Source organism: Artemia franciscana, chromosome 17 (genome assembly GCF_032884065.1).
Source record: "Artemia franciscana chromosome 17, ASM3288406v1, whole genome shotgun sequence".
NCBI classification, from domain to species: Eukaryota; Metazoa; Arthropoda; class Branchiopoda; order Anostraca; family Artemiidae; genus Artemia; species Artemia franciscana.
In genome coordinates, this window is record NC_088879.1 from 11,407,596 (window position 1) to 11,433,350 (window position 25,755).

The 25,755-nt window shown below is 35.9% G+C and overlaps 2 protein-coding genes across 2 annotated transcripts in view; both read left to right on the forward strand.

The window, feature by feature from the left end:
• Nucleotides 1-6,729, forward strand: part of LOC136037846 (glucosidase 2 subunit beta-like) — a 57,523-nt gene extending 50,794 nt beyond the window's left edge. The window contains exons 7-9 of the mRNA XM_065720690.1: nucleotides 1,675-1,862; nucleotides 4,815-4,958; nucleotides 6,480-6,729. Coding sequence (XP_065576762.1) covers nucleotides 1,675-1,862; nucleotides 4,815-4,958; nucleotides 6,480-6,626 — 479 coding nt within the window. The 3' untranslated portion in view covers nucleotides 6,627-6,729. The remainder of the gene's footprint in view (nucleotides 1-1,674; nucleotides 1,863-4,814; nucleotides 4,959-6,479) is intronic.
• Nucleotides 6,730-16,503: 9,774 nt separating this feature from the next.
• The window catches only part of LOC136037848 (RNA exonuclease 1 homolog), an 85,314-nt gene continuing 76,062 nt past the window's right edge, over nucleotides 16,504-25,755 (forward strand). The window contains exon 1 of the mRNA XM_065720692.1: nucleotides 16,504-16,646. Coding sequence (XP_065576764.1) covers nucleotides 16,547-16,646 — 100 coding nt within the window. The 5' untranslated portion in view covers nucleotides 16,504-16,546. The remainder of the gene's footprint in view (nucleotides 16,647-25,755) is intronic.

The following is a 25,755-nucleotide window of genomic DNA, read 5'->3' on the forward strand; positions in this document are numbered from 1 at the left end:
AATATTGAATTTTTCTTGTAGGGTCTTGTAGGGAAACTCTGTCCTTTCCCTCTTTGTGAAATTATTCATAAAAGGCTGTGACAATAGTTCCAAAAAAGGAATGGATAAGTAGAAACCCAAATAGAAACCAGCCCGATCTTCACACACAGGGAAAAAATGAGAAGAATAACGATAAACAATTTTATTATCAAACGCCTTACACGGTCATGCCGATCAGTGGTAGTTCTTGTCACAGTAAAATATAAGGCACTAAATGCATAAAAATCATAGGCATAGCCATTGTCGAATAGTCTTAAGGATAGTCCCCTCCTGTTCTGAAAAAGATTGAAGATCTTTAAAGCGCAGTGTTTCGTGTTTTTCTTCCTCTCAACCCTACCACCAGAAGGAGTTCTAAACTCCCCCTTTCCCTATAAGGATTGAATCTGTGTATTTGAGACTATAAGGATTGAATCTGTGTATTTGAGAAACCAACGGAACACGAAAACAATAGTTCGTCAGACGGGAGATATTTTAAGATGAAAAATCCTAACTTATGTCTTTTTTTTCTATGCTATTTTTCCTTGCAAGTTTTCCGTCAGAATATTCGTTTTCACTGTGTTTTATAAGTTGTGAATCTGTCGCTGTAATAATGTTGTGATTTGGTGTTAAATTCTTTTACTTTTCGTTTAGATGTAGTGCGATGCATAAGATTAAGTAAAATGCTAAAGTAATGGATACATAGATAATCGCTAAGAAGACAATAAAAATAATCAAAAATGTATACATATACCCAGTTGTGACCTTAAGAAAAGGAGTTTGGCTCAAAAGATACTTCTTTAAGCGTGTGAAAAAGTCTAAAAGCATGTTTTTTCAGTTTAATTTGCCCCCTTATGTTTCTATTTATTGTCGTTTTGTCTAAATCAATTGTTTTCACCTTTTTTCAGTTGTTTTGTTTATAATCCCCTTTTATGTTTTGTTTAATTTTTCTATCATTAAAGCTTTTTTAAAGATTGTTAAACATATGGGGTATTTTTCAAAAGATTGTTCAAAAATATTCCCCAGGAGTAGACATGTCCTTTACTGGCCTGCAGAAAATAGAATATTAATTTACAAGGCTCACAATAATATCTCACGGGCCACGACAACGGTAGCTCTTAGTACAATCTAAATTCTCTAAAACTCAAACAAGCTAAGTTTTCAGTAAAGTACTAGTTTGAGATTTTGCTTACTATGGTTCCCTCTTTGCTAGGTTGCAGCTACTCCTACGACTATAATTAAATTAAAAGCACAGTTTTTAAGAGAAAACCAAAGAATAAATAATTAAAAACTTTTTTTTCTTCTTGGGACACATCAGAGGTTCCTGTATTATTCGTTACCCATATTTTGAATGGTACAAGAGGAAATTGAGGAAATATCTCCCTTTTAATATTATAAATAAGGATGACATGAAGCAGAACCTGGTTAATATTGCCTGCAGCCATCAGATGCAGACATCTGTAAACAGAGGGGAAAAAGACTATTAATTTACCTATCTACCAGGTTTACAAAGAAATTAACTTTTTTCAAAGTATGTACTTTCACTCAGCTTTTCGTATTTTACCCCTCCCCCTCCTAGAAGTCATCCAAACACCAATAGACATGAATTATTAATGGTATTTACTTACTCACAATTTGACCATGCGATCTTGCTTACAGCTAAGGCGGCACGAGATGCCTACAATGAAGCAGACAGGCGACTTCGAGAGATTGAACGGGACCTGAAGAACATCGAGGACTCGATGAAGAATGACTACGGACCAGAAGAAGAGTTTTCACCCCTTCACGGTCATTGTTTTGAGTTCACGGATAGAGAATATACATACAAGTTTTGTCCCTTCGATTATGTAAGTCTCATATAATAGGTAGTGCAATAGCGCTGCCTCAGCAGAGAGCAATGTGAACACAATGCATTATTTATTTATTTCAAGGCACTTCGTTTAGAAAGAGTTGTCGTTGAAACTTCGAAAGTTAAAAGTGATTTAAAAATGATTTAAGGGCAACGAGTTCCCCTCCCTTCACTCAACACTGTTTTTTCCCCAAATGTATTCAACCGATTTTTCAGATAGTCATTTTGTCCAGAAGAGTTAAAAGGTCAAATAAGTTTGCCTCGCGAGTCGACCATACCCCTTTGTCCCGCAGCCACTGATTCAAGGGCTGTGAGTTATGCAAGTTGCTCATTGTTAATGTAAGATTCTTTTTATCAAGAAAAAAGGGCGTGTTTGATCTTGGATCTCCAACAAAGCTTAGGTTATTAAGATGAAACTTTAAGGAAATGTTGAGAGAAATTCCAAACACAGTCAAAACATACTTCGTCCTTGTTGCTTGTAAAAAGTGAATATTAATAATATTCAAGCAACGGTTGATTGTGTTAGGTTGAAACTGTCAATACATGTTTAGAAGAAGTGCCCCACCTCCCCCTGTCCCTTTTTATGTACTACCCTCCTTAACGATGGCAAAAATTTGGTATTATCATTTTGTTCAAACTAGTGAAAAGGTCTAATAGCTGGAGCTCCAGAGATGCCATCCCCCCCCCCACAGCCCTGGAGTCAGGATTGGAAATATGCAATTTACTCTTGTTTATATGCATGATTTATCTTTAAGAAAAGGGGAAAGTTTTGATCCTAGGTGCATCCGGAAAGGTCATGGGTAAGACGTGTATCTTAAACGAAATCAAAAAGCACTATGTGCATCCAGTTTATCAAAAAGGTGGATCTGCGACATCTTAAGAACGGTTGAGAATATTAACTTGAAACTTCCAGGACATGTTGAGGGGAATATTTTACAATAGTTTGAGGGCTGCAAGTTCCCCTCCCATGCTTCCCCTCTCAGGATTAAAATTGTAAAATAGCTCTCTTATTCAAAATCGTCTAAAGGTAAAAAAAGAAAACTGGGCTTGTGGGGATGGCATAAAACTCCACAGTTTTGGAGACGAATGTGTTTTTTCACTTTCCAGATATAAGACAGAGGCTTGTTGGCCTCCAGTGACTTTCGATTTAAAGTTTTTTTCTTCTTCTTCTTACTGTATGCCTTCCTTATCTTTGCCTTAGGATAATAGGCTGTCATATTAAAGTGAAATTAATAAATTATTTTTAAACTCCTAAAAAGTTATGCCAATGTTTTCTTGACTTTACTCTAATTAGGTTTTCAAGTGTTTTATCACTGACCGCATAATTTTTTTTTTCTCTGACAGTTGTCTAGTACAGCTCTTTTTCGATGGCGAAGGTCATAACTAATGTAATCAATTTAAAAGTGGCATATTTTTCTAGTATAAAGAAACCTCTTCATCAATTTCAGTTTAGGATTGTCTTTGAGAAATTACCAATCTTTACTAGTTATTGCAGATTGTAACTGGGACCTAGTCCAATTTTTCAATTCCATCTCTCCGTTGTATGGGTGTTGTCAGCCTTATTTGACTGACACCGGGTAAGATCTGCCCTCGGTGTATTCACTGATCTGCTTCTCCTTAGTCTGCTCCTCCTTAGATCTCCTTAGATCTGCTCCTCCTTAGTCTTCACTCGTTGTCCTCTTGATTAAATATCCACTTTAAATATTTTCTTATCACCTCTTCACCTCATATAGGACATTTGGCTTTCGGTTTGATGTGCTGATGTTCCTGAAGGCATATTTTTCATAAATTGATTTGAATTTATGACTTGAAAATTGACTAGACTTGAAGAAATTAATTGACTAAATTGACGAAAGTATCTAGTTTAGTCTTGGTGAAAAAATTATGTCATTTGATTCATTTTAATATAATTTAAAGACTAGAAATAACGTGATAGAAAGACTTTAATCTTTCTTTCACCACAAGTGTGATTTGCTTTGCCTTCACTGGATCATTCCCCTGCCTATTTCTTAAACATCAACATTAATTTCATAATTTTTTTGTATAATTAATTAGTTAATTTAATTATCAATTTATTTAATAAGTTTAATTAATTAATTAATTAAAAATAAATAATTTAGTATATTCAAATTTTTGTCCTAATGATAGACTAAACGTATTTTTAGTTATGGCAGTGAACTTGGTAAATTACTACATTTGAGGTTTGTGTGTGTCTTTGTCATGTGAACTAATTAAACTAAATCTATATAAACAGTGTTGACTATCCTCTTCTTAGAATTTATGACCGTGGGAAGATCTAAGAAGGTTAATTCGATCACAAATTAAAAGTTCTAATGCCCTTTTTAACGGATCAAGTGGATCGAACCAAGATGTTGGATGTTGGAAGCTATAATAATAACGTTGGTCAAGTATGATTCTGAAATGTGGGTGCTCCAAAAGACAGAGGAAGATTTACTAGATGTTTTCCAAAGAAATTGCCTATGAATAAGCATCTAGGGAAGACCAAAACCAGGTCCTCCCCAAATTGGGCTGGTAATTGCCGTAAAGAAAGATGTAAGGGAATTTGGAGTTTCGAGGGAGGGTTTAAAGAAGAGGCTTTGAGTAAATTAGGATGGAGGAAGTGAGTACGCAGCTGTTTCGGCCTCTGGTGGCTTGGTTCTGTAGTAAGTTGTTGCTAGTTAGTAGATTAGTTTGTTCAGAAACCTCCATTTCAACCTCCTGCCTCACGATAGATCATGGGGGATAAAAAATAAAGAGGAAAAAGGAGAAGAATGGAAATGTTTGCTTGCCCCAGTAGAATCATCTTTCATTACTATAAAATCTCTAATTGTTTGAGTTAACTTTAAGGACACGTCAGTACGTTCTTCCTATTGGTATGTACTAACGGGTACAAACATGTACGAACGGGTAAGTATGTCAGTATGTACTTATGCAAGACATTTTTTTCCAGGCTAGTCAAAGGCCTAAACACGGTGGAAGTGAAACGCGCCTTGGTCAGTGGGGCCATTGGGCAGGTCCAGAGAACAATAAGTATTCAATAATGATGTTGGAAAAAGGTGTTCAGTGTTGGAATGGACCCCAGAGATCATGCAAGGTTTGCTTTTTGTTTTCTTGGGGGTATCTGTACAATAAGCTTTATTTTTCTTCTTTCTATTGAGAGCAAGGTCCTTTTCCACCATCGTATTACCGAAGAATGCGTATTCTTATCCAATATGTGTTAGTGTGTAGAGGTGGGAGTACCTGGAATTCAATTGGCATGGATTATTATTTAAAAGTTATATTGTTGACGGGGAAGGGGGAGGTTTTAGCTGAAAGTTCTAACGCCGAACTGACCAATTAAAGCAAAACTTATAAGTAGAAAAAGACTAGAGAATTCCAGGAAAAATGGAAAATTGTGGGTAAGATTGTAGCAATTTTGATGTTTTTTTTTGGGGGGGGTCGTGGGTTGAATGTCCTCTCTTCTTGCGTAAGTTGCTAAGTGGGAACACTTTATTGAAAGCGCCGCTGTTGGCAAAACATTATGTTGAGAGTTTGATGGGAGTCAGTTGCTAATAATTCAACTGCTTACACAATTTGAAAATAAGAATTCTTCACCAGGCGTAAACTACCAAAAAAAGAAGTGATAATGGGGTTTTACTCCCCCTCCCTCGCCCTTCCTAGAGCAAAAATCAGATGTCAATAAAACAAAATTACATCAGTGAGAGGAAACGTGGAATTTGACTTTCCAAATTGATTCTTTAAATAATAACAAAAAGTTTAGCCTCTTATGCTGTGTGACCATTCTTTTGGTCATGCTTACAAATTTATTTATGAAGTTTTTTTTTAAAATAGAAATTTATCCGAATTGAAAGTTTTCCAGAATTCCATAACTATAGGGAAATACCACCCAGTCTATTTAAGATAGTTTTGTCGATAAATGTTGTATAAACTGCTAATCAAAAGTTTTTGTTTATTTTAAGTTTCAACTTCATTCTTTACTTCCATCTGGGATGCTTGATTTTATTTCAGTTCAGTTTTACTAGGTCCATTACTTAAAAAATGACCAAAATTGTGTATATTTTCTCTGCCAAATAATTTGAGCAATAAATGAAAATTGGCGAATAATTTTTTTATTTTTTGTTTGAATATTTTTCATTTCATGGACTTGGTCAAATTAGTATCTGAATAGTTCGATCATCTTTGCAGTCGAGAAATTACTATTGACTAATTGGCCTTTTCTTCATTAGGTACATTTCACATATGGTGTTGACAATGTTATATTGACAATTACTTTGTTATATTTTTGAGTAATTGTCATATCCTTTATTAGGTACATTTCACATATGGTGTTGACAATGTTATATTGACAATTACTTTGTTATATTTTTGAGTAATTGTCATATCCTTTATTAGGTACATTTCACATATGGCGTTGACAATGTTATATTGACAATTACTTTGTTATATTTTTGAGTAATTGTCATATCCTTTATTAGGTACATTTTTCGTCTGTTGGTGATAAGGACAATGTTATGTTGACTAATTGTTCTTTTCTTTATTAGGTACGTTTTATATGTGGTGATCACAATGTTACAATCACAGTGTTATATTGACTAATTGTCTTTTTTTTTATTAGGTACATTTCACGTGTGGTGTTGACAACGTTATAATGTCAGCTAGTGAACCCAACAGATGTGAATACGAGATGAATTTCGTAACACCAACTGCATGTGCACCTCCCACTGGAAGCCCTGATGATTTATTAGCTCATGATGAACTATAAAATTTTGATATTTTAGGTTTTTCTTACCCTGGGGAAGTTTAGGTTTGAGTTAAAACATTTTTTCCATTTTCTTTTTTTTTCAAATATAGTATTGTACTTTGTAGTTCTTTGTGTATTACAGAATTTCATTTTTCAGATCATTAAATATTTATGCACAGTCTTTGAGACTATATCCTGAGAGACTATCATCTCATCAAGCACAAATTGCAGTACAAAAGCAAGAGCGAGGTGATAGTAATAATACAGATAAGCTGATAAGTGAGATCTACGACCAAGATTGTATCCTGGATTTTTTTTTTTGGGGGGGGGGGAGGGTGCGAACAACTTTTGAAAATGCATCAAAAATTTGTTTATGCGCAGTTTTTTATTTTTTACGTGTCGAACAAAAATCCTTTAGTGGGGGAGGGGGGGACTCAAACACGGTAACCCCGTGGATACAGGCTTTTGTATACACACCGTGCATTTTCAGCTATGCAGCAAATAATACACTAGGGGGCACACTAAGACTGTCCTGAAACCACAGGTAAGGATATAAGATCATTACTTTGGATTTAAGTATGTTAACTTGGGGAACAGCTTTTCCGAAAGATTTATCTCTAAACCAACTGTTTAGGCATTCAAAAAGAGATTAAAAAAGGATTGGCCTAGTCGTGGAAATTCGGCTGGAAAGATTGTGAGTCATCCACTCGTATATGAAATAGTCAAATACTTTTATTTTTATTCTTTTTAGTTTCAACCAGTCATTAGTTCGAGCTCTTATAAGTTCAATAACATGGAGTAAATCTACGATCTCTGATAACCCATTAGTGATCTGCCGTGTGTGGTACGTCCCCATTTGGTAAACACGATCTTTGAAAGAGGGCAAAGTATTCATTCAAGCGTGCAAAAATGAGGCTTATTTTGCTTTATTTTTAGTAGTTGCTGGTATTTTTCCTCGCTCTGCTCTGAAAATATCAAATAATTATCTATATTCGAGGCTATTGAATATTATTAATTATAATATTACGCTCGTATCTAAATACCATCTGCAGTATTGATGGTTATTTGTAGTAATTTTACGCTTGGAAGACTGTTTGACTCTATTTCTGCTTATTTTTGGTTTAATGGAGCTCTTTCCTTTTCTTTGAAAAACTTATTTTGTGGAATAAATTTTAAATAATTTTTTTTCGTTTTTTATCGATAGACTATAATCTTTTTCGTGGAAAAAGAAAATCATATTTTATATTTTCTCGGTTTTTCTTTCTATAAGAATCCAAAGTTTACCTTGCTATTTCTATGTTGGAGAAACTTTTCCAGCAGTTTTTAATCATGACACAAATAGAACTCATTAGTTTAGATTTATATCTTCTTAAGTTGACCTAAAAATAAAAATGCTCTTTGACAACCTGGATACGCTTACACTTTTATTTTTTAGTCACCTTTATTCCGTTTTTTGCCCTTTAAAAAAAAATCTTGCCAGTTTGGTCAATTACTGGTGCTCTTGTCACATGTCCCCCCTCCCGAGATTTTGCTCTAGATCTTCCTTTGAATACGTACAAAATGAGAACAGAAATCAGGAATCAAGGTTGATTTTTCCTCTAATAGGGACTCATGACGGGCGCAGAAAAATTTCAAGGCGTTTTTGCAACTAACCCCCGTGTAACAGAACCTCAAGCAACTGGACCCCTGTAACTGAATACCCGTGCAACTGAACCCTCTTTTAACTGAGCCCTCGTGTAACTCACCTCCGTGCAACTGAATCCCTATTTAACTGAATCCTCATGCAACTGAACCTTTGTGTAACTCAGCCCCCGTGCAACTGAACCCCTGTTTAACTGAATCCCCATGCAACTGAACCCTCGTGTAACTTAGCCCCCATGCTTAGTTTTTCAGTATTCTACAGATGTGACGTAACATCATTGGGTAAACCCCTAGTTACAATCTTTACATGTTCAACCATTTTGGAACTGTTTGTTTTTTAAAGTTGTTTAATAAATGCCTTTCAAGATGGTTCATAAAAAAGCTCTGTTTGGTTGTCGACACCGATAGACTCCAAGATATGAACTTGAGAGAAATTTTCCTGGAACAGGTGAATACTATACTGGAGAGTTTAAAATTTGAAAAGACGGAAGATGAATGGAATAGTTTTTGAAAAATTGTTTGTGAGAAGTTGCTGATAGTGTCTTAGGGAAGAAAGTTATAAACGCAGCTAGGAATATTAGTGAAAAGGCTTCAAGTTTATTTAAGAGGAGGAGGGGCCTGTACAAGAATTATATGAGTGATATATCATATGAAAATAAGAGGAATCTAAAGAAAGTGGAAAAAGCATGAAAATGTGAATCAAGAAGGTGTGAAGTGGAGGCCATAGACGAAACTCCCAAAGCTGTGGAAGATGAAGCCAGACGGCATAATAGTAATATCTTGTACTGGCATGTTCATAAATTGAGAGAGATTAGTCAATCTGAACTTGTACTTGTCCCTGTCAAAGATAAGAAGGGGCTCTGAAAATTGGGCAGTCGTCGTATTAGTATAAGTAGTATTAGCAGCATGTGCACAATGCCTTTTGGTTAGTTCAACATACCTGAAAGTTCCAACATAGTACTCCAAGCGGCTCACAAGGTATTTCTAATACGTCCTTTTGCAACTGTATACACATAGTGTTTTGACTTAGTTCAATTTCCCCATCAGCATTCCTCGAAGTTTTCACCTTGATACCCTTAACTTTAGTAGTAGTGGTAGTAGGTTGCACATTTTCCCCTTAGACACTCCCCTTAAGATTCCAGAGAACTTCACCTTAACACCCTTATACTTTTTTTAAAACCAAGAATCAAACATGAACCCGGCGTAATTAGCGTAATTCGATATGTGTCAGTCCCCCTCCCGCCAACCCTAGTCCTCCCAAAGCTGAAATTTAGTTTCTTCGCAAATCTTTTCCAAACTAAGATAAGCCTGCATAATTCAAGCATCCAGAGAAACTGGTCAGTTTTTTTGTATATCTTTGCCTTTATGGTATTATACGGCTCGTTTTTCATTTTTATGGCACTTGGTATTAACCAAGTGACATATAGCAATCGCCAATTCTGTCGGTCTGTCTGTCGGTCCCGGTTTTGCTACTTTAGGCACTTCCAGGTAAGCTAGGACGATGAAATTTGGCAGGCGTATCAAGGACGGGACCAGCTTAAATTAGAAATGGTCGTTTTACAAATTTGACCATCTGGGGGGGGGGGAGTGGGGGGCCAGTTAATTCGGAAGAAAATAGAAAAATTGAAGTAGTTTTAACTTACGAACTCTTGATCAGATCTTAATGAAATTTGATGTTTGGAAGGATATCGTGTCTCAGAGTTGTTATTTTAAATCCAGACTGGATCTGGTGACACTGGGGGGGGGATATGGGAGGGAGAAACCTAAAATCTTGGAAAACACTTAGAGTGGAGGGATCGGGATGAAACTTGGTGGGAAAAATAAGCACAAGTCCCAGATACATGATTGACATAACCGGAACGGATCCGCTCTCTTTGGGGGGGGGGTAATTCTGAAAAATTAAAAAAAATGAGGTATTTTTAACTTACGAACGGGTGATAGGATCTCAATGAGATTTGACATCTAGAAATATATGGTGTATTAGAGCTCTTTTTTAAATCCCGACCAGATCTGGTGACATTGGGGGGGGGGGGGGATTTGGGAGGGGGAAACCTAAAACTTGGAAAAAACTTAGAGTGGAGTGATCGGGATGAAACTTGGTGGGAATATTAAGCACAAGTCCTAGATACATGATTGACATAACCGAAACGGATCCACTCTCTTTGGGGTAGTTGGGGGGGGGGGGTTAATTCTGAAAAATTAGAAAAAATGAGGTATTTTTAACTTACGAACGGGTGATCGGCTCTCAGTGAAATTTGATATTTAAAAGGATATCGTATCTTGGAGCTCTTATTTTAAACCCGACCGGATCTGGTGACATTGGGGGGGGTGTTGGGAGGGGGGAACCTAAAACTTGGAAAACACTTAGAGTGGAGGGATCGGGACGAAACTTGGTGGGAAAAATAAGCACAAGTCCTAAATACATGATTGACATAACCGGAACGGATCCGCTCTCTTCGGGGTAATTGGGGGAGGGGTTAATTCTGAAAAATTAGAAAAAATGAGGTATTTTTAACTTACGAAGGAGTGATCGGATCTTCATGAAACTTCATATTTAGAAGGACCTCGTAACTCAGATCTCTTATTTTAAATCTCAACCGGATCAAGCGTAATTGGGGGGAGGCAGTTGGGGGGACCGGAAATCTTAGAAAACACTTAAAGCGGCGAGACAGGATAAAACTGGATGGGAAGAATAGAAACCTGTCTAAGATACGTGACTGACATAACCGGACCGGATCTGCTCTCTTTGGTGGAATTGGGGGGGGGGGTAATTTTGAAAATTGAGGTATTTGTAACTTACGAAAGGGTGACCAGATCTTAATGAAATTTGATATTTAGAAGGATCTTGTGCTTTAAAGTTCTAATTTTAAATTCCTACTAGATCCTGTTACATTGGGGGGAGTTGGAGGGGGAAACCGAAATTCTTGGAAAACGTGAAAATTGGGGTATTTTTATCTAACGAATAGATGATTGGATCTTAATGAAATTTGATTTTTCGAAAGAATTCATGTCTCAGAGCTCTTATTTCAAATCCCAACCAGATCTTTTGACATTGGGGGGAGTTGGAGGGGGAAATCTTGGAAAAACACTTGGAGTGGAGGAATCGGGATGAAGCTTGGTGGATAGAATAAACAAATGTCCTTGATACGTGATTGACAGAATCGTACTGGATTCGCTCTCTTTGGGGGAGTTGGGGGGAGGGGTTCAGTGATTTGGCGAGTTTGGTGCTTCTGGACGTGCTAGGACGATTAAAATGGGTAGCCGTGTCAGGGAGCTGCACAATTTGACTTGATAAAGTCGTTTTCCCAGATTCGACAATCAGGGGCTAAAGGGAGAGGAAAAATTAGAAAAAATTAGGTATTTATAACTTACGAGTGGGTGATCGGATCTTAATGGATTTTAATATTTAGAAGGACATCGTGACTCAGAGCTCTTACTTTAAATCCTGACCGGCATTAAGCCTTTTATTTTTCTTATTAAATCAATCTATTGATTCATAGAATTTTTTAGAGCTCATACCATATGATCTCTTGGCTCTTAGCTCTTCTCGCCTCGTCACAAGTGCCATATGAGCTCTTAGCTCTTGTTCATAGTCATTTTCGCTTGATTTGGGAAAATTGGCTCCATTTTTACCCCCTCCCCAGGATTTTTGCGAAATTACGCCACTGCCCCCTATTCCAAATCATAAATCCCATATGTGAACAATGAACAAATTGAACAAAGTACAGCCCTTATCAAAGGGTGGGGGGGTGTCTTGTAATCACAAGTGAAATAGTTATTGGACTTTTCTGCTATGTTGAACAAAAGGGTTACCTTGAAATTTTGATTGGATGCCTTTGAGGGGAGGGGAGTAGGAGGCGCCTGGTGCCCTATTATTACTTTGTTTTAGGTTTCCCCAAATGACTGCCGTACAACTCTCCACTGGTGGAAAAATAAGAAAAGTTCAAGCTACAGTAATTAGAATTTACCAACGAGGCAAAACTAAACTTATTCCATGCTCCCTATCTAAGTCTTAACTTTTCAAAAAAACACCGATAAAAAATGTAGTAAGTAAATGGAACAGAGTTGTATCGGATGCAACGCTACAGCGTTACCTTTACAAAAGAGCCATAAGGCTCCAGTAATTTATTATTTATTATAATTAATTTTAAAAAAATTTCTCACAAAATAAGTTTTTCAAAGAAAAGCAAAGAACTCCATTAAACCAAAAATGAGCAGAAATAAAATCAAATAATCTACCGAGGGTAAAATTACCACAAATCACCATCAATAAATAAAAGAAACCCAAAACGAACAGAAATTACAATAAATAACCAATTCAAAATAAAAACATGCACAAATTAACATGATTAGGGCTGACAACCCCCATAGCTTCTCAAGACCAGAAAATAATTTGTACTTTGCTGAAGAAAAGTAAGCTACCCATTTTTTAAAATGTGGTTTTATGGAGGTGATGGTTGTGTAAACTCCGGAAGAGGCTCATTTAAGTTCACTTTTGAAGCCATATCATCAAGTAAAATGTCAGCCTAGTTAATGGGAAATTGAAAAATATTCTATGCTTCTTGTTTCACCACATTTGCTCAGGTCAATTCTTTCCCCTAATATTTAAGGTGATTTTACTTCCTAAAATCTATTAGTTCAAGACTAAATTTTCTTGTTTTGAAACTTTCAAAAGTGGTAATGAATACACCCTCTAAATCTGCAAATAGGACAGAAATGGAGTCATTGAAGAGCAAGATTGTAAATATACAATGAACATAGTTTTCCGAATGAAAATGAAATCATTAAAAAAAGAAAATAAGACTTAGTGCTTTTTATAATGATATTCCTACTATAACTAAGTAGGTCAAATCGGTTGTAGTTTGGTCATGGAATTTGGTACAGGGGATCCGCTCCAAGAAATAATTTAATTGTAAAAATTTTTATTTCCACTATTTAGCTGAAACTACGGTTCTCTTATTTGTCATTGAAATACGTAATAAACACTGATTATGTCCTATTCCTTGCGTTTTGGATTCACATACTAACGCATAACTGCCAATACTTGTATTGGCAGAAAGTACAATACTTCTCGCTATTTGGTCTTTTCTAAATATTTCTTTTAATCAGCTCCAAAGAAAGAATTGACATAAATATGCTAAGAAATATGACTGAAATTAGTCATATTTCGCACAACACCACCGGTACTTGTGGTATATTTATCTTTGAATCTGCATGCTGTACAAAATGTCTGCTGAGAACAGAATAAAAGTGAATTTAAACAAAACATTTATGTTTTTCTCAAAATTTAGAAATTTTGTGTCCACGCATAAGCAGTAGCAAACCGTTCTCTTTTTCTATCTTTATCTGTTTTATCATGCAGCACTAGGAGACTGAGCTTCGCTTTTGAATGGAATTATAGAGATAAAAACGATATTCAGTGTAACCTCCTCTGGAAATGTATACCCCCCATACCCTGATTTATAGAAGAAAACTATTTGTGTAATTTTTATAGAATTCGTTTCTTTCTAACAAAGATACAAAGGGAAGGTAATTTTCAAATTCTAGGAGTCAATTTTCCCTTCCTATTGGCATTCCCAGCAATTTTTAATTAGTTTAAGGTTTCTGCCACAATGATGCTGAAAAGTTGTTATATTTTCTGGATATTCTTTGTCAAGCAATGTCAAACAAATAAGTTAATAATTCTAACTTTATGTTTTGAATACTTTCAAATTTTAAACATAGTCGCTATTTAAGTGTGGGGTGTATGTCACAATGGAATATTACACAGTCTGTGGTAATACTTATACATTATACTTATACTTATATGGTAATACAGCGCAATTGCGCTGCCTATGATTTTGTTTGGCTTTATGTCGCCCGCAGGTATCAATGCCATTTACCAATATAAATTGGTGAACCCAAAAATTAATCAATTTAATAAAAAAATCATAAATAATTTTAGTAAGTCATATACATTGTAAGTTTAGTAGTGTAAGAGTCAAAATCCATTGAAAATTTTGAGCAAATGAATAGCGCGATACCTGGGACTATTCGAATAGAGCATGGTTCAATTATGAGAGTGAGCATCCTGTGCTGGCGTGGGGGTTGGGTGAAATGGCAGGAGGGACATGAGCTGCAGCATTAGTGGTGAATATGGCTGAAAAAAAAGCCGAATTCATACAAAATTTACCTTTGCCCCCCCCCCCAAAAAAAGCTTATTAACACTACACTACTGCCGTCTGCAGTAGCTCATTGCTGACAATTTTAGTAAAAGCACTTACTCTTATGATTGTTTAATATATGTTTATTGTTTGTAACGTGTTCCGTAACGTTTTTAAATTCACCAAGTAGCGTGTTAGTTAAATGGTTAGTTTTTGTCACCACCACTTGAGTAGCACCGCCTCTTATCCCCCCCCCCTTAATAAAATTCTGTAGCTAAGTCCTGGATTAATCCTGAATATCGAAAAAAGTATGGATTGTAAAGGTCAAAGTTTAGAGGAATGTCAAAAAGAATGCCAAACACAATAAAAAAAAAGAACACTTTTTCCTTTATTGGTTATGGAAAGGAAATATCAGATATATCTAAGGAACGGCTGATGGTCTCAACCGTCACATTATTCGGGGAATATTTAGGGGCATCTTCAACTAAATAAAAAAAATACTATGTGTATCCAGTTTTACAAGAGGTAGTATCGCCCTCCTCCTCCTTATCCTAGTGAATCTTCGGCAGTAGTGCTTGGTGTCAAGTTTAGCATCGACTGCTCTTTCAGCCTTCATGTCGATACAATTATCAGAAAGGCAAATAGTGCGATGCGGACCCTTATACTAATGCGTCGATTTGGTTTCTCAGTGACACAACCAAGGATAGCCTATCTCACTTACATTCGACCAATTTTAAAGTATGCATGTCCCGTATGGGGCCCACAAGTCAATAACACTATTTACCTAAGTGACTAGCTTGAGACAATACAAAAAAGAGCAGTCAAAGTAATATTTTGCGATGCTTTTACTGAATATAAGTTAGCATTATCCACTTTACAAATTCCCTCTCTTCGAGAGCGTCTTCTCAGTTTGATCTTTGAATTTGGCCGGTATTTTCTCAGAAGTGATAAATACAGATTGATACTACCACCAGTTTTAGTGAAACATCGAAGTACTAGGCTGAAGAACATTGACAGATTAGCAGCACCTCCTTCACGCACAAATCGTTTTTCCAACTCATTCATCCCTTTCTTTGTATCAAAGTATAATAATTGTTGATTTTATCCTATTTGTCTTCTGATTTTTTTGTCGTTTGATTTAATCCTTTTTTTTGTAAGCACAAGCGCCATTTAGTTTTATGACTACGAGAGATTGTGCAAATAAAACCGATTCTATTCGATTCTATTCTATTCTAAAAACAACTAATCAAAATTGTTATCTAAATTCACAAAGATTTTCAACACCGATGTTTACTACTCAATGCTCAGGAAAGGTCTAATTCATCTGAAAAAAGGAGAAATAAGTCTGCTTTAATGGTTTTGACTTATGATTTTCTTTTTTTGTGACAATAAAACACAGCTTTTTATTATGAATGATCTTGACAGCAAGCAATTCCAACAAAGTTGAACATGTAAAGCTTCTAATTTACGTTTTACCTCAGATACTGCCTCAAATTTGTAGAATACTGAAAAACTAAGACCGGGGACTCTGTTGCACGAGGGTTCACTTGAACGGGGGTTCAGTTACATGTGGTTCAGTTGTACGGGGGTTCAGTTACCAGGGGCCTCAGTTAAACGGGTTTTAGTTGTACGAGGGATCAGTTTTAGCTATAGTTTCAGCGAGAGTTTCAGCTGTACGGATATTCAGTTGCACGGAGTTCAGTTACAAGGGTTCAGTTATACGGCGGTTCAGTTGCTTAGGTTTCACTTACACGGAGGCTCAGTTTCACACACAACAAATTTCAAAATTTGCGTTACAGTTATAATAACATATTTAAATGCACCAATACCCATTAAACGCAATTAACAGCCGCTAAAATGCATATGATAATAAGATATTTAGACTTTTTATTGACCTGATTTAAAAGTTTTGATACAACTTATAACTTTTGTAACATAACATCTTACAATAAAAAGATAGCCTGATCATAGAAGCAATATAAATATTATTATATACCTTACGACTAATTGTGTGTGGGTATGACACAAAACACAAAAGCATTTGTTTTTTGCGTGCCCTCACTGTGTGATCCCGAATAGCAACGGCATCTATTTCTCAGTTACAAAAACAAAATTCAATTTGCTGCAATAGAAAATTTTAAGGCTTAGAAATTGGAAATGTTCCCCTCTGCAGGGTACTTTAGAAGCATCAACTGCCCTTTCTATGATGATGAAGGCTGTGAAAGAATCTATTGCCACTTTCGTCACGTCCCTAAGGGTAATTTCTCTTCCTTAATTGACATTTTACAATTTAAATTTGAGATTTATTTATGAACCAATTAGGCTAGATTACTTCAACAGCTGGCCTAATGCTATTGATAAGAGGGCTGATATCTCAAGAGTCTGTGAGGCTATATCCAAGGCTTATGGGGAAACTGATATTATTTCCAAACTTAGTAATTGGCATCCTCATAGATACATCACCCTCCCAGGGCTAGATTTATAGATTTGATGCTTCCAGGCCCAAGCATTTTTGCTGCTCCGTATTCATACCATTGGAGAGAGGATCAATTTTCTGTAAGGAAACAATCTTAATGATGGCAATTTTTTGTTTTAAATAACTACTGTGTGTTGCAGGTATTGAATAGGCCTAAATTAAATAAACCAACAAGCTATTCAGGATAAGTTTAATCAATTTGGTAGATAGCAACACATAAATACCTATGCACACTATACATTATTTTGAAAATAAGACTATTTATCTTCAAAGCCAATTGATAAAGCCATTCTCTATGCTTTTTTATGCAAAGGTATCATTTTACTACATCTCTTGAGTCAGCCTCCCTCAATAGTGAGCAGGGATAATAGTGTCAATCTATTATGGTTGATTAAAAGTCTTGAGTATTTCTTCACTTGATTGTATATGAGGGCACCATAAGGTGCTATCATAATACAAACATTAGTCATTACACTGTCAGGTGCCATCTGGGTAAAATTGGTACAAACCGTATTACTGGCTTTCATATAAAGTGAATATACCACTTGATGCCTTTTTATGCTCTTTACAAATATAGTAATTGCTTCTACTGCAAATTCAGATTTAAGCACTTTTTGACCTCTTAAAAATAACCTATATATGGGGTCATCACAAATCTGTAATAGTTTAGAAACAAATTTGGGCTATATATTTGCACATCAGGGGGGTGGGGGTAAAGCATAGCATTTATTAAATACATAATATGTAAACACGTTGAATTATAATGAGAAGAGAAATCACCAGTACAAAAGCACAAACACCCACACACACAAAAAAAAAGAAAAATACAGCAATGGTTTAGTTACAGCAATGGTTACATATTTAATATATGCTATGCTTTACCCCCCCCCCCTTGATGTGCAAATAAATAGCCCAAATTTGTTTCTAAACTATTACAGATTTGTAATGACCCCATATATAGGTCATTTTTAAGAGGCCAAAAAGTGCTTGAATCTGAATTTTCAGTAGAAGTGATTATTATATTTGTAAACAGCATTAAAAAAGGCATTGAGTGGTATATTCACTTTATATGAAAGCCAGTAATACTGTTTACACCAATTTTACTGCCATCTGCAGATGCAAACATACATGGTCACATCTACTGTGTATAGATGCAAAAAACTCCATTTAGGCCTATGATAGCACCATGAGAGATGGTATGTATACCATTTCATGAGCTTTCCTTAATAGAGAATTTCCATCTCTTTCCTTAATAGTGATCAGGGCTAATGATGTCAGTCTGTCATTACCTTAAATCACAGCTTGGAGTGATATAAGGATTATCCATCCTTGTGATGCTCCATGAAAAAAAGAATTTGTTTGGTGTAGATAGTGGCTGTTAGATTACACTCTTGTGGATGACTATGAAGCTTCCCAATTGTAAAGGAACTCCTGGCAGAGCCATTCCCTATCAAGGTGGGACTATGAACATGTCAGTTGAAGTAGCAGAAACTGTTTCTCCAGAGAGCTGGTTCCACATATTGATGATTCTTTGGCTGAAGAAGTGGCTTCTATGTCTACTTGTGGAACACTGCATGGAGAGCTTCAATAAATGTCCTCTAGTACCAGAATGCAGGGGCTGTGCAAAGAGACCGGGAAGGGTGTTTTTAGAGAGGATTTTTTTGGTTAAAATAATGTCACCCCTTTTCTGTTGGTATGCCAGCTTTGGCAGCTTCAAACAATGTAGTCTTTCTTTGTATGGAAATTTATTCATGTTGCTAACCATCTTAGTGGCATGACACTGGACATCCTCAAGCAACTTCTTATCTTTTTTGAAGAAAGGGGCTGCCAATGACATTCCAACCTCCAGGTGTGGACATACAAGTGCCTTGAACCAGGCCTGGACGTACAAGCGCCTTGAACCAGGCGTGGACGTCATGGGTAATTGAAGATCTTAAATAGTTCCTCCCCAATGAAGGGCAGAGAAGGATTTTTCTCCTGTGCACTTTTTTTTACAGGCACAATAAGAAACATTCTTAAGGCAATGTCAATATTTGGATAGATGTCAACTACATCAAATTAACACAAAATCTAGCTATTGTCATGTTAGTCTTTTTTTCCTTCATCAGGCTCATTTTCCTGCTTTGTGATTTCTGAGGGCCTAGTCCTTTAATAACTGTGAAAAATCCAAACCTGCTATGAAGCTGGGTATATTTATTTTCCCTTCCTATAAGTTCAGCATATAATATGTCTAATATAAAGTTAAAAGTGTTCACACAAATGTTTTCAGATCCTCTAAATTTAATACTGCTGCTATGTTCCCCATTTTCACCAAACTTTATAGGTGTCTTCCTTTTGCATTTGGAGTCTGCTACATAATCCTGCTTGTCTCTTGCTGTAATTCCTAGCCCTCAAAATGTTGTCTTACTTCTTGAAGAAAACCACAAAGAGAGTTAAAATACATGACAATCTACTCTAACATTATGGTCTCATACTGCAGTTTTATATTTGCCTTGTAAAACCTTTCCAGTATGGTACCCCATAAAATCACCATGAAAGTAGTTTAAAGGGAACTTAACTTCTCTTTAAGTGTTCTTTCTTCAATTCTGTTTAAGGGTCTCTCAGCATTGCTATTAGCAATTTTGTCTAAGCTTTTCCAACCAAAGCTGTAACATTACAGCTTTTTATTTGTTTTTTCTTTGCTATTTTTGAGTCAGGAGGGGTGCTGTAGGCTAGGCTAATTAATTTTTCTAAACTTGAGCATTTTACATTACTGCCCACAAATAAAGTGAATTCACCACTCAATGCCTTTTTGTTTTGCTCTTTCCAGTCATTTTATTTGGAAATTTAATTTTAAACCCCTTATGGACACTCAAAGGTGATATTTTTTGTTTTATTGTTGGCTATATAAAAAGGTCGAAAAAGAACAATTCTTACTAAATTTTATATAGAATAATTGTAGTTAATACATTTTGACTGTAGCTCAACTATATTTTACCCCCAACCTCCTCAGTGACAAATATATAGCCCAAATTATATATTTCCCATGTGTTTTCTGGTTCTCAATTTTGTCACAGTTTATTCAATTTTCAGGTAAACTGGTCTAAACAAGAGTGACACTAAAAGATGTATATAAGCAGTATCTAAAATAAATTGAAAAATGTATCACTTTTAATTGTCTGTAAAGGGCTTAAAGTTGAATTTGCAGCAATATAATTTTCATTCTAGAATATTTTTCCATTAACCAATTACTGTGCCCCCTCCCAACTCAAATATAAGCAAAATAAGCTGAATCAAAGTGAAGAATTTGATCAAAGTGAACAAAGCAACCAGCTGTGGTATCTGGGGCAGCTGAGCCTGCCCCCTCCCTAGGAATGGCTCTGATGATGATGATGATTGATTAAGTCCTTCTTGTCTGGTGACCTCAGGATATCTTTTTTTTATGTTGATAAGGATATTTTGGTGGTTGCTGCTGGGTTCAGAAAGGTTTTTCCTTCCAATTTTCTTCAAAATAGGGTTGTCTATTTAATTGCTTTAAATGCAATTTTGCCTTAATTACCTTGTAACATTGTCAGTGGTGCACTCAGAAAATAATTATGGGGAGAGGACTGACCAGGGGTCCCTGGGCCAACCCACAGAATTTTTTTTTTAAATCCCTTAGAAAACTGGTATTCTAAGGCCTTACTTTAAGTTTATTTTAGCTCTTTGAATGCAAGTTTTGAGTAGGGACTATAGGAACAAGTTGTAAAACCCAGCAGATTCAATAAGATTTTAGGTTTTATTTTGTCTTACAAAAACAAAATTGAGTCTACTTTGAATGTTTGTCTGAATAGATAATACATTGTCTGTGTGAACTGGAATTTTCCTGTGGATGTTGAGATTGGCTAAGCCATTTAGTCTACTCTCAAATGTTGTGTTTCTTAGATATGTCTTGATTCTCTGGAGAGCGGAAAAGAACCACTCCACTGTGCTGGTCAATACAGGTATAGTGATGAAAATATTAAGTAGGATTTGGATCTTTGGATAGATTGTTTTATCATAAATATTTAGAAAATCAATTACAGTGATGTGGTGTGCCTTGTTTTGTTGAAAAAAAGCTTGCAACTTAAAAATGCCCCTTTCATCTCTTTACTTTCTTCACTATTCCCTGGATAAGTATGAAGTAAGCAGTGAAACTTTCAAAATGTTCTGGTGGTGGTTTAAGAGACATTCTTCAATGCAGGAAATAAAACTTCCAATCCATGGGGATGAATACATTAATTTTATAAAATTATTCTGTGCTTTCAGCTGATACATTGCTTCTGTGTGTCTGCTTCCTAACAATTCTTGGAATACTAATTGTAGTTTCATTCAATTTGGTCATTTTTTGTGCCTCTTGAAACTGGACTGAAAACTCTTCATCAACTTTTTCTCTTAGTGATAGACTCTGAAGTACATAGCCAGTATAGTTCAAAGCATCTTAGAGATCTACATCACTTCACTATAGCTTTTGTTAAAATATCAAAGTGTAGCCCAGTAGTTTTTCAGCTGATAGCTGAGCTACAATATCCTCTGACTGACATGTATTCTTATTTAAGATTAAAGTGGTGATTTTTTCAGACATATACCAGTCAAGTGTGGAGTTAGACAGGGGGGAGTTCTCTCTCCTCACATCTTTAATGCTTCTATTGAAAATGTTTTGTCTGGTATACATTGTTCTTGTTTTACAGGATTCACAGACATATCATACTTAGCTTATGCTGACAACTTGCTTCTTATTAGCTGAACTGAGGCCAGTTTAGCAATTTCTGTCTGATCTGTTGCTGATTTTTTTGCAAGAATTGGATTATTGCTAAACATAGATAAATGTGAATTTCTTATATTTAATGGAATTAGTTCATCTCATCCTTTGATTGCAGTTCTTTTTCTGTACCTCCTTTTTGGGGAGGTACAAAGGAGGGCAAAGGAGTGATCAAAAGATCACTCCTTTTTGATGGCTTGGGATTTCTGTTTGCAATTCTTGAAGTTCCTTTTGTTTTCAGGAAATTCAGGATATTCAATTTAAGCTTAAATTGTTGGAAATTAGGGATATTTCTGGCAACAAACACTTAGAGAGCTATACTTGAGTTTCTACAACCATTCTGTGTTATTTTGTGCAGGGTTTTATATGCTTCTGAATAAAGGTGATGTAAAGAGGGTCAAGACGGGTTACTATTGGTATTGTAAGTTCTTACTTTATTTACTACAGTCATTTCGCAACCAAGATTAATATTAGAACCGGATCGGCACTTCTTCAACTAAATTTGAAATTAGTTTTTCCACTGAGAGAACAATATCTGTTGCCTGATATTTACTAATTAATCTTGGTTCCAAAATGATTGTGGTAAATAAAGTAAGAACTTACAATACCAATAGTAATCCATCTTGACCCTCTTTACATCACCTTTATCCATATTTAGGACAAGATTTAATTGTTTTGCCCAAATTTTTGATGAGCAGTAGTTTTGTTGAATAAGTTCCTAATAAGAATTTTACTAAAGAAATTTGGGTGGACAGAGATGGGTATTATTGTTCATGTTGATGGAAGTTCTGCATGACTTGGCCTTTTACACAGCTGAATCCATCACGACCTCCACAATAGTGCTCTCTGATGTTTAAATGCATTTTATACCCATGTTCAACTACATTTAATTATTTCGTATAACAAAAGAGGAAAATCATCATTTAAAATTGGTGAAAATAAAGCTCCTGGTAGTACTTGTCACCCCTCATCCACCAAGAATTTCCTGGCAAGAACCATGATGCCCTGCCTCACCTTTCCCTCCTTTTTTCCGGTAGGCACGTGAATGCAATATTTATACTGTATAGAAGAAAAAAGCTCTAGCAATGAGAGTGATACTATTACAACCACCCTCCCCCCAGTACCAATAATGAAGGTTTGGCCCAAATATATTCCCAGGAAACAGTCTAGTTAAATGAAACTTTAAAAAAAGAGAGGTATCCCCCCACAGCAGCCTTGTTTTATTCTGGGTATGTCGAAAGCTCTCTACCTTTTGGTGAATGTGCTTTTTATCTCAGTTGCCTCCATGAAAACTTGCACGAGACCTTTTATAGAAAGCTTACGCATAACAATAGGTATTTGCATTTTTCCTCCAACCACTCTCCCTGCATAAAAAGAGGAGTTGACCGAGTAATAAAAAGAGGAGTTCTTTGGTTGACCGAGTAATAAGAATATGCTCGGCGCCTCAAATAGTCTCAGGATTGAACTATGTGAAGGACATTTTATTTTGCACAAATCAGAAACCAATAAAACTAGCCAAGGAAACTTCGACGCATTCTATTTCATGAAATCCCACTACCAATAAGCGTCTCATAGGAAATCAACTTGGCCAGTGGAGTTGATGGATTCTTGTCTGCCTTGTTTCGTCTTTTGTCTATAATGGTTTTAAGTAATTTTATGGGTACCCAGTGCTCTCCCTGCATAAAAAGAGGAGTAGCTATTTCTTTGGTTGACCAAGTCATAAGAATATGCTCGGAGCTCCACATAGTCTCTGAACTGAATAGTTTTTTTTTTTAACTGAAAGTAAGGAGCAACATTAAAACTTAAAATGAACAGAAATTACTCCCTATATGACATGGTTTGTCCCCTCTGCAATCCCTCGCTCTTTACGCTAAATCTTTTAATTGTTTTAAAAAGTAGAATTGTGGCAAAGAGTCAAAGTTTAGCGTAAAGAGCGAGGGATTGCAGATGGGACAACCCCTCATATACGGAGTAATTTCTGTTTGTTTTAAGTTTTAATGTCGCTCCTTACTTTCAGTTAAAAAAACTAGTTTCTTTTTATTTAATTTCTGAACGTTTTTGAATTAATGCATGTTTGATTTTTGCTCTCCACACATGAATTATTAAAATGAAATTTGTATATTACTTCTTTTTTTGGGTAAATGGCTTTCTCTTAGTTTTGGTCAGACGATTTTGAGAAATAAGGGGTGGGGAAGGAGGCCTACCTGCCCTCCAATTTTTTGGTTACTTAAAAAGTCAACTAGAACTTTTAATTTTTTACGAACGTTTTTATCAGTAAAAAATATACGTAACTGAAGAATTAACTTACATAACAAACTTTTATATTCTTGTATTTTTATTATGTATACGAGGGGGTTTGTACCCTCGTTAATATCTCGCTCTTTACACTAAATCGTAAGTTTTGTCCCAATTCTTTAAGAATGACCCCTGAATCAGAAAGGCAATAGAATAAATAGTTGAAATTACTAAAAATGCTTCAGCATAAAGAGCGAGGTATTTATCTCCTCCTAAATACCTCGCTCTTTATGCTAAAGTATTTTTAGAACCACTCATATGCGTAATGATCTCTGTTTGTTTTAAGTTTCAATGCTACTCCTTACTTTCAATTGAAAAAATGTTTTTATGTTTATTTTTTCATTGTTTTTTTTATAGTAATGCTAGAAAATCCTGCGCCCTTTTCATTGAATTTTTCTTCCCCCATGACATATTCTCCAAGGAAAGATCCTCCCACATAGCCCCCTCCCCTCAACCCCTCCCACAAACCAAAAAAATCCCCCTGAAAGCATCTGTACACTTCCCAATAACCATTACTATTATGTGAACACTGGTCAAAGTTTGTAACTTGCAGCCCCTCCCCCATGGATTGTGGGGGAGTAAGTCATTCCCAAAGACATAGTTATTATGGTTTTCGACTATGCGGAACAAAATGGCTATCTCAAAATTTTGATCCGTTGACTTTGGGAAAAAATGAGCGTGGGAGGGGGCCTAGGTGCCCTCCAATTTTTTGGTCACCTAAAAAGGCACTAGAACTTTCCATTTCCGTTAGAATGAGCCCTCTTGCGACATTCTAGGACCACTTGGTCCATACGATGACCCCTGGGGAAAAGAAAAAAAAACAACAAATAAACACACACCCATGATTTGTCTTCTGGCAAAAAATACAAAATTCCACATTTTTATAGATAGGAGCTTGACATGTTTGCTATATGTTTATCTGATACGCTGAATGCGATGATATGATTTTCGTTAAGATTCCATGACTTTCAGGGGGTGTTTCCCCCTATTTTCCAAAATAAGGCAAATTTTCTCAGGCTCGTAACTTTTGATGACAAAGACTAAATTTGATGAAACTTATATATTTAGCATGAAATCAGCATGGAAATTCGATTCTTTTGATGTATCTTTTAGCATCAAAATTCCGTTTTTTAGAGTTTCGTTTACTATTCAGCCGGGTCGCTCCTTGCTACAGTTTGTTACCATGAACTGTTTGACTATATTAAGGACATTTTATTTTGCAATGGGTACCCCAACTAATTGCTTTAAACCATTATAGACAAAAGACGAAAAAAGGCAGAAAAGAAGTCATCAACTCCACCAATCCTAACAGATATCATCCCATTAATGGATGAGAAGAAACTTTTCACTGTTCTACCCTACATTCCAAAATTGAGTAACAAACTGAAAAAAAAAAATCCTTAAGAAACATAAACTTAATGTCACCTTTAAACATTGAAAAACAATACAGAGCTTTTTCAACAGGGGCAAAGATAAAACCAGCCCCATCTTGGGCAGTGGTTTTTATAGAATTCCCTGTTCTTGGGGCCGTTTTTTTAATTGGAAGAATCCAACAGCAATTAGACGAGAGGTTATTTGAACATAGGTTCTCAATAGACAAGACCATGGGGCTATGCCAAAGGCCTGAGATTTTGATACTGCCTTGGCTCAACATTTTTGCAACAATCCACCACTATTTCATATTATTTGACAACACCTCCATTATCGCCCCTGTTAAAAGTCTAATGCAAATTTTGAGGGAGGCAGTTGAGATAAAAAAAGCACATTCACCAAAAGGTAGCACTCAATAGAGACACTGGAGAAAAGTCCCATTTATGACGAAGTTATTAATTCTGA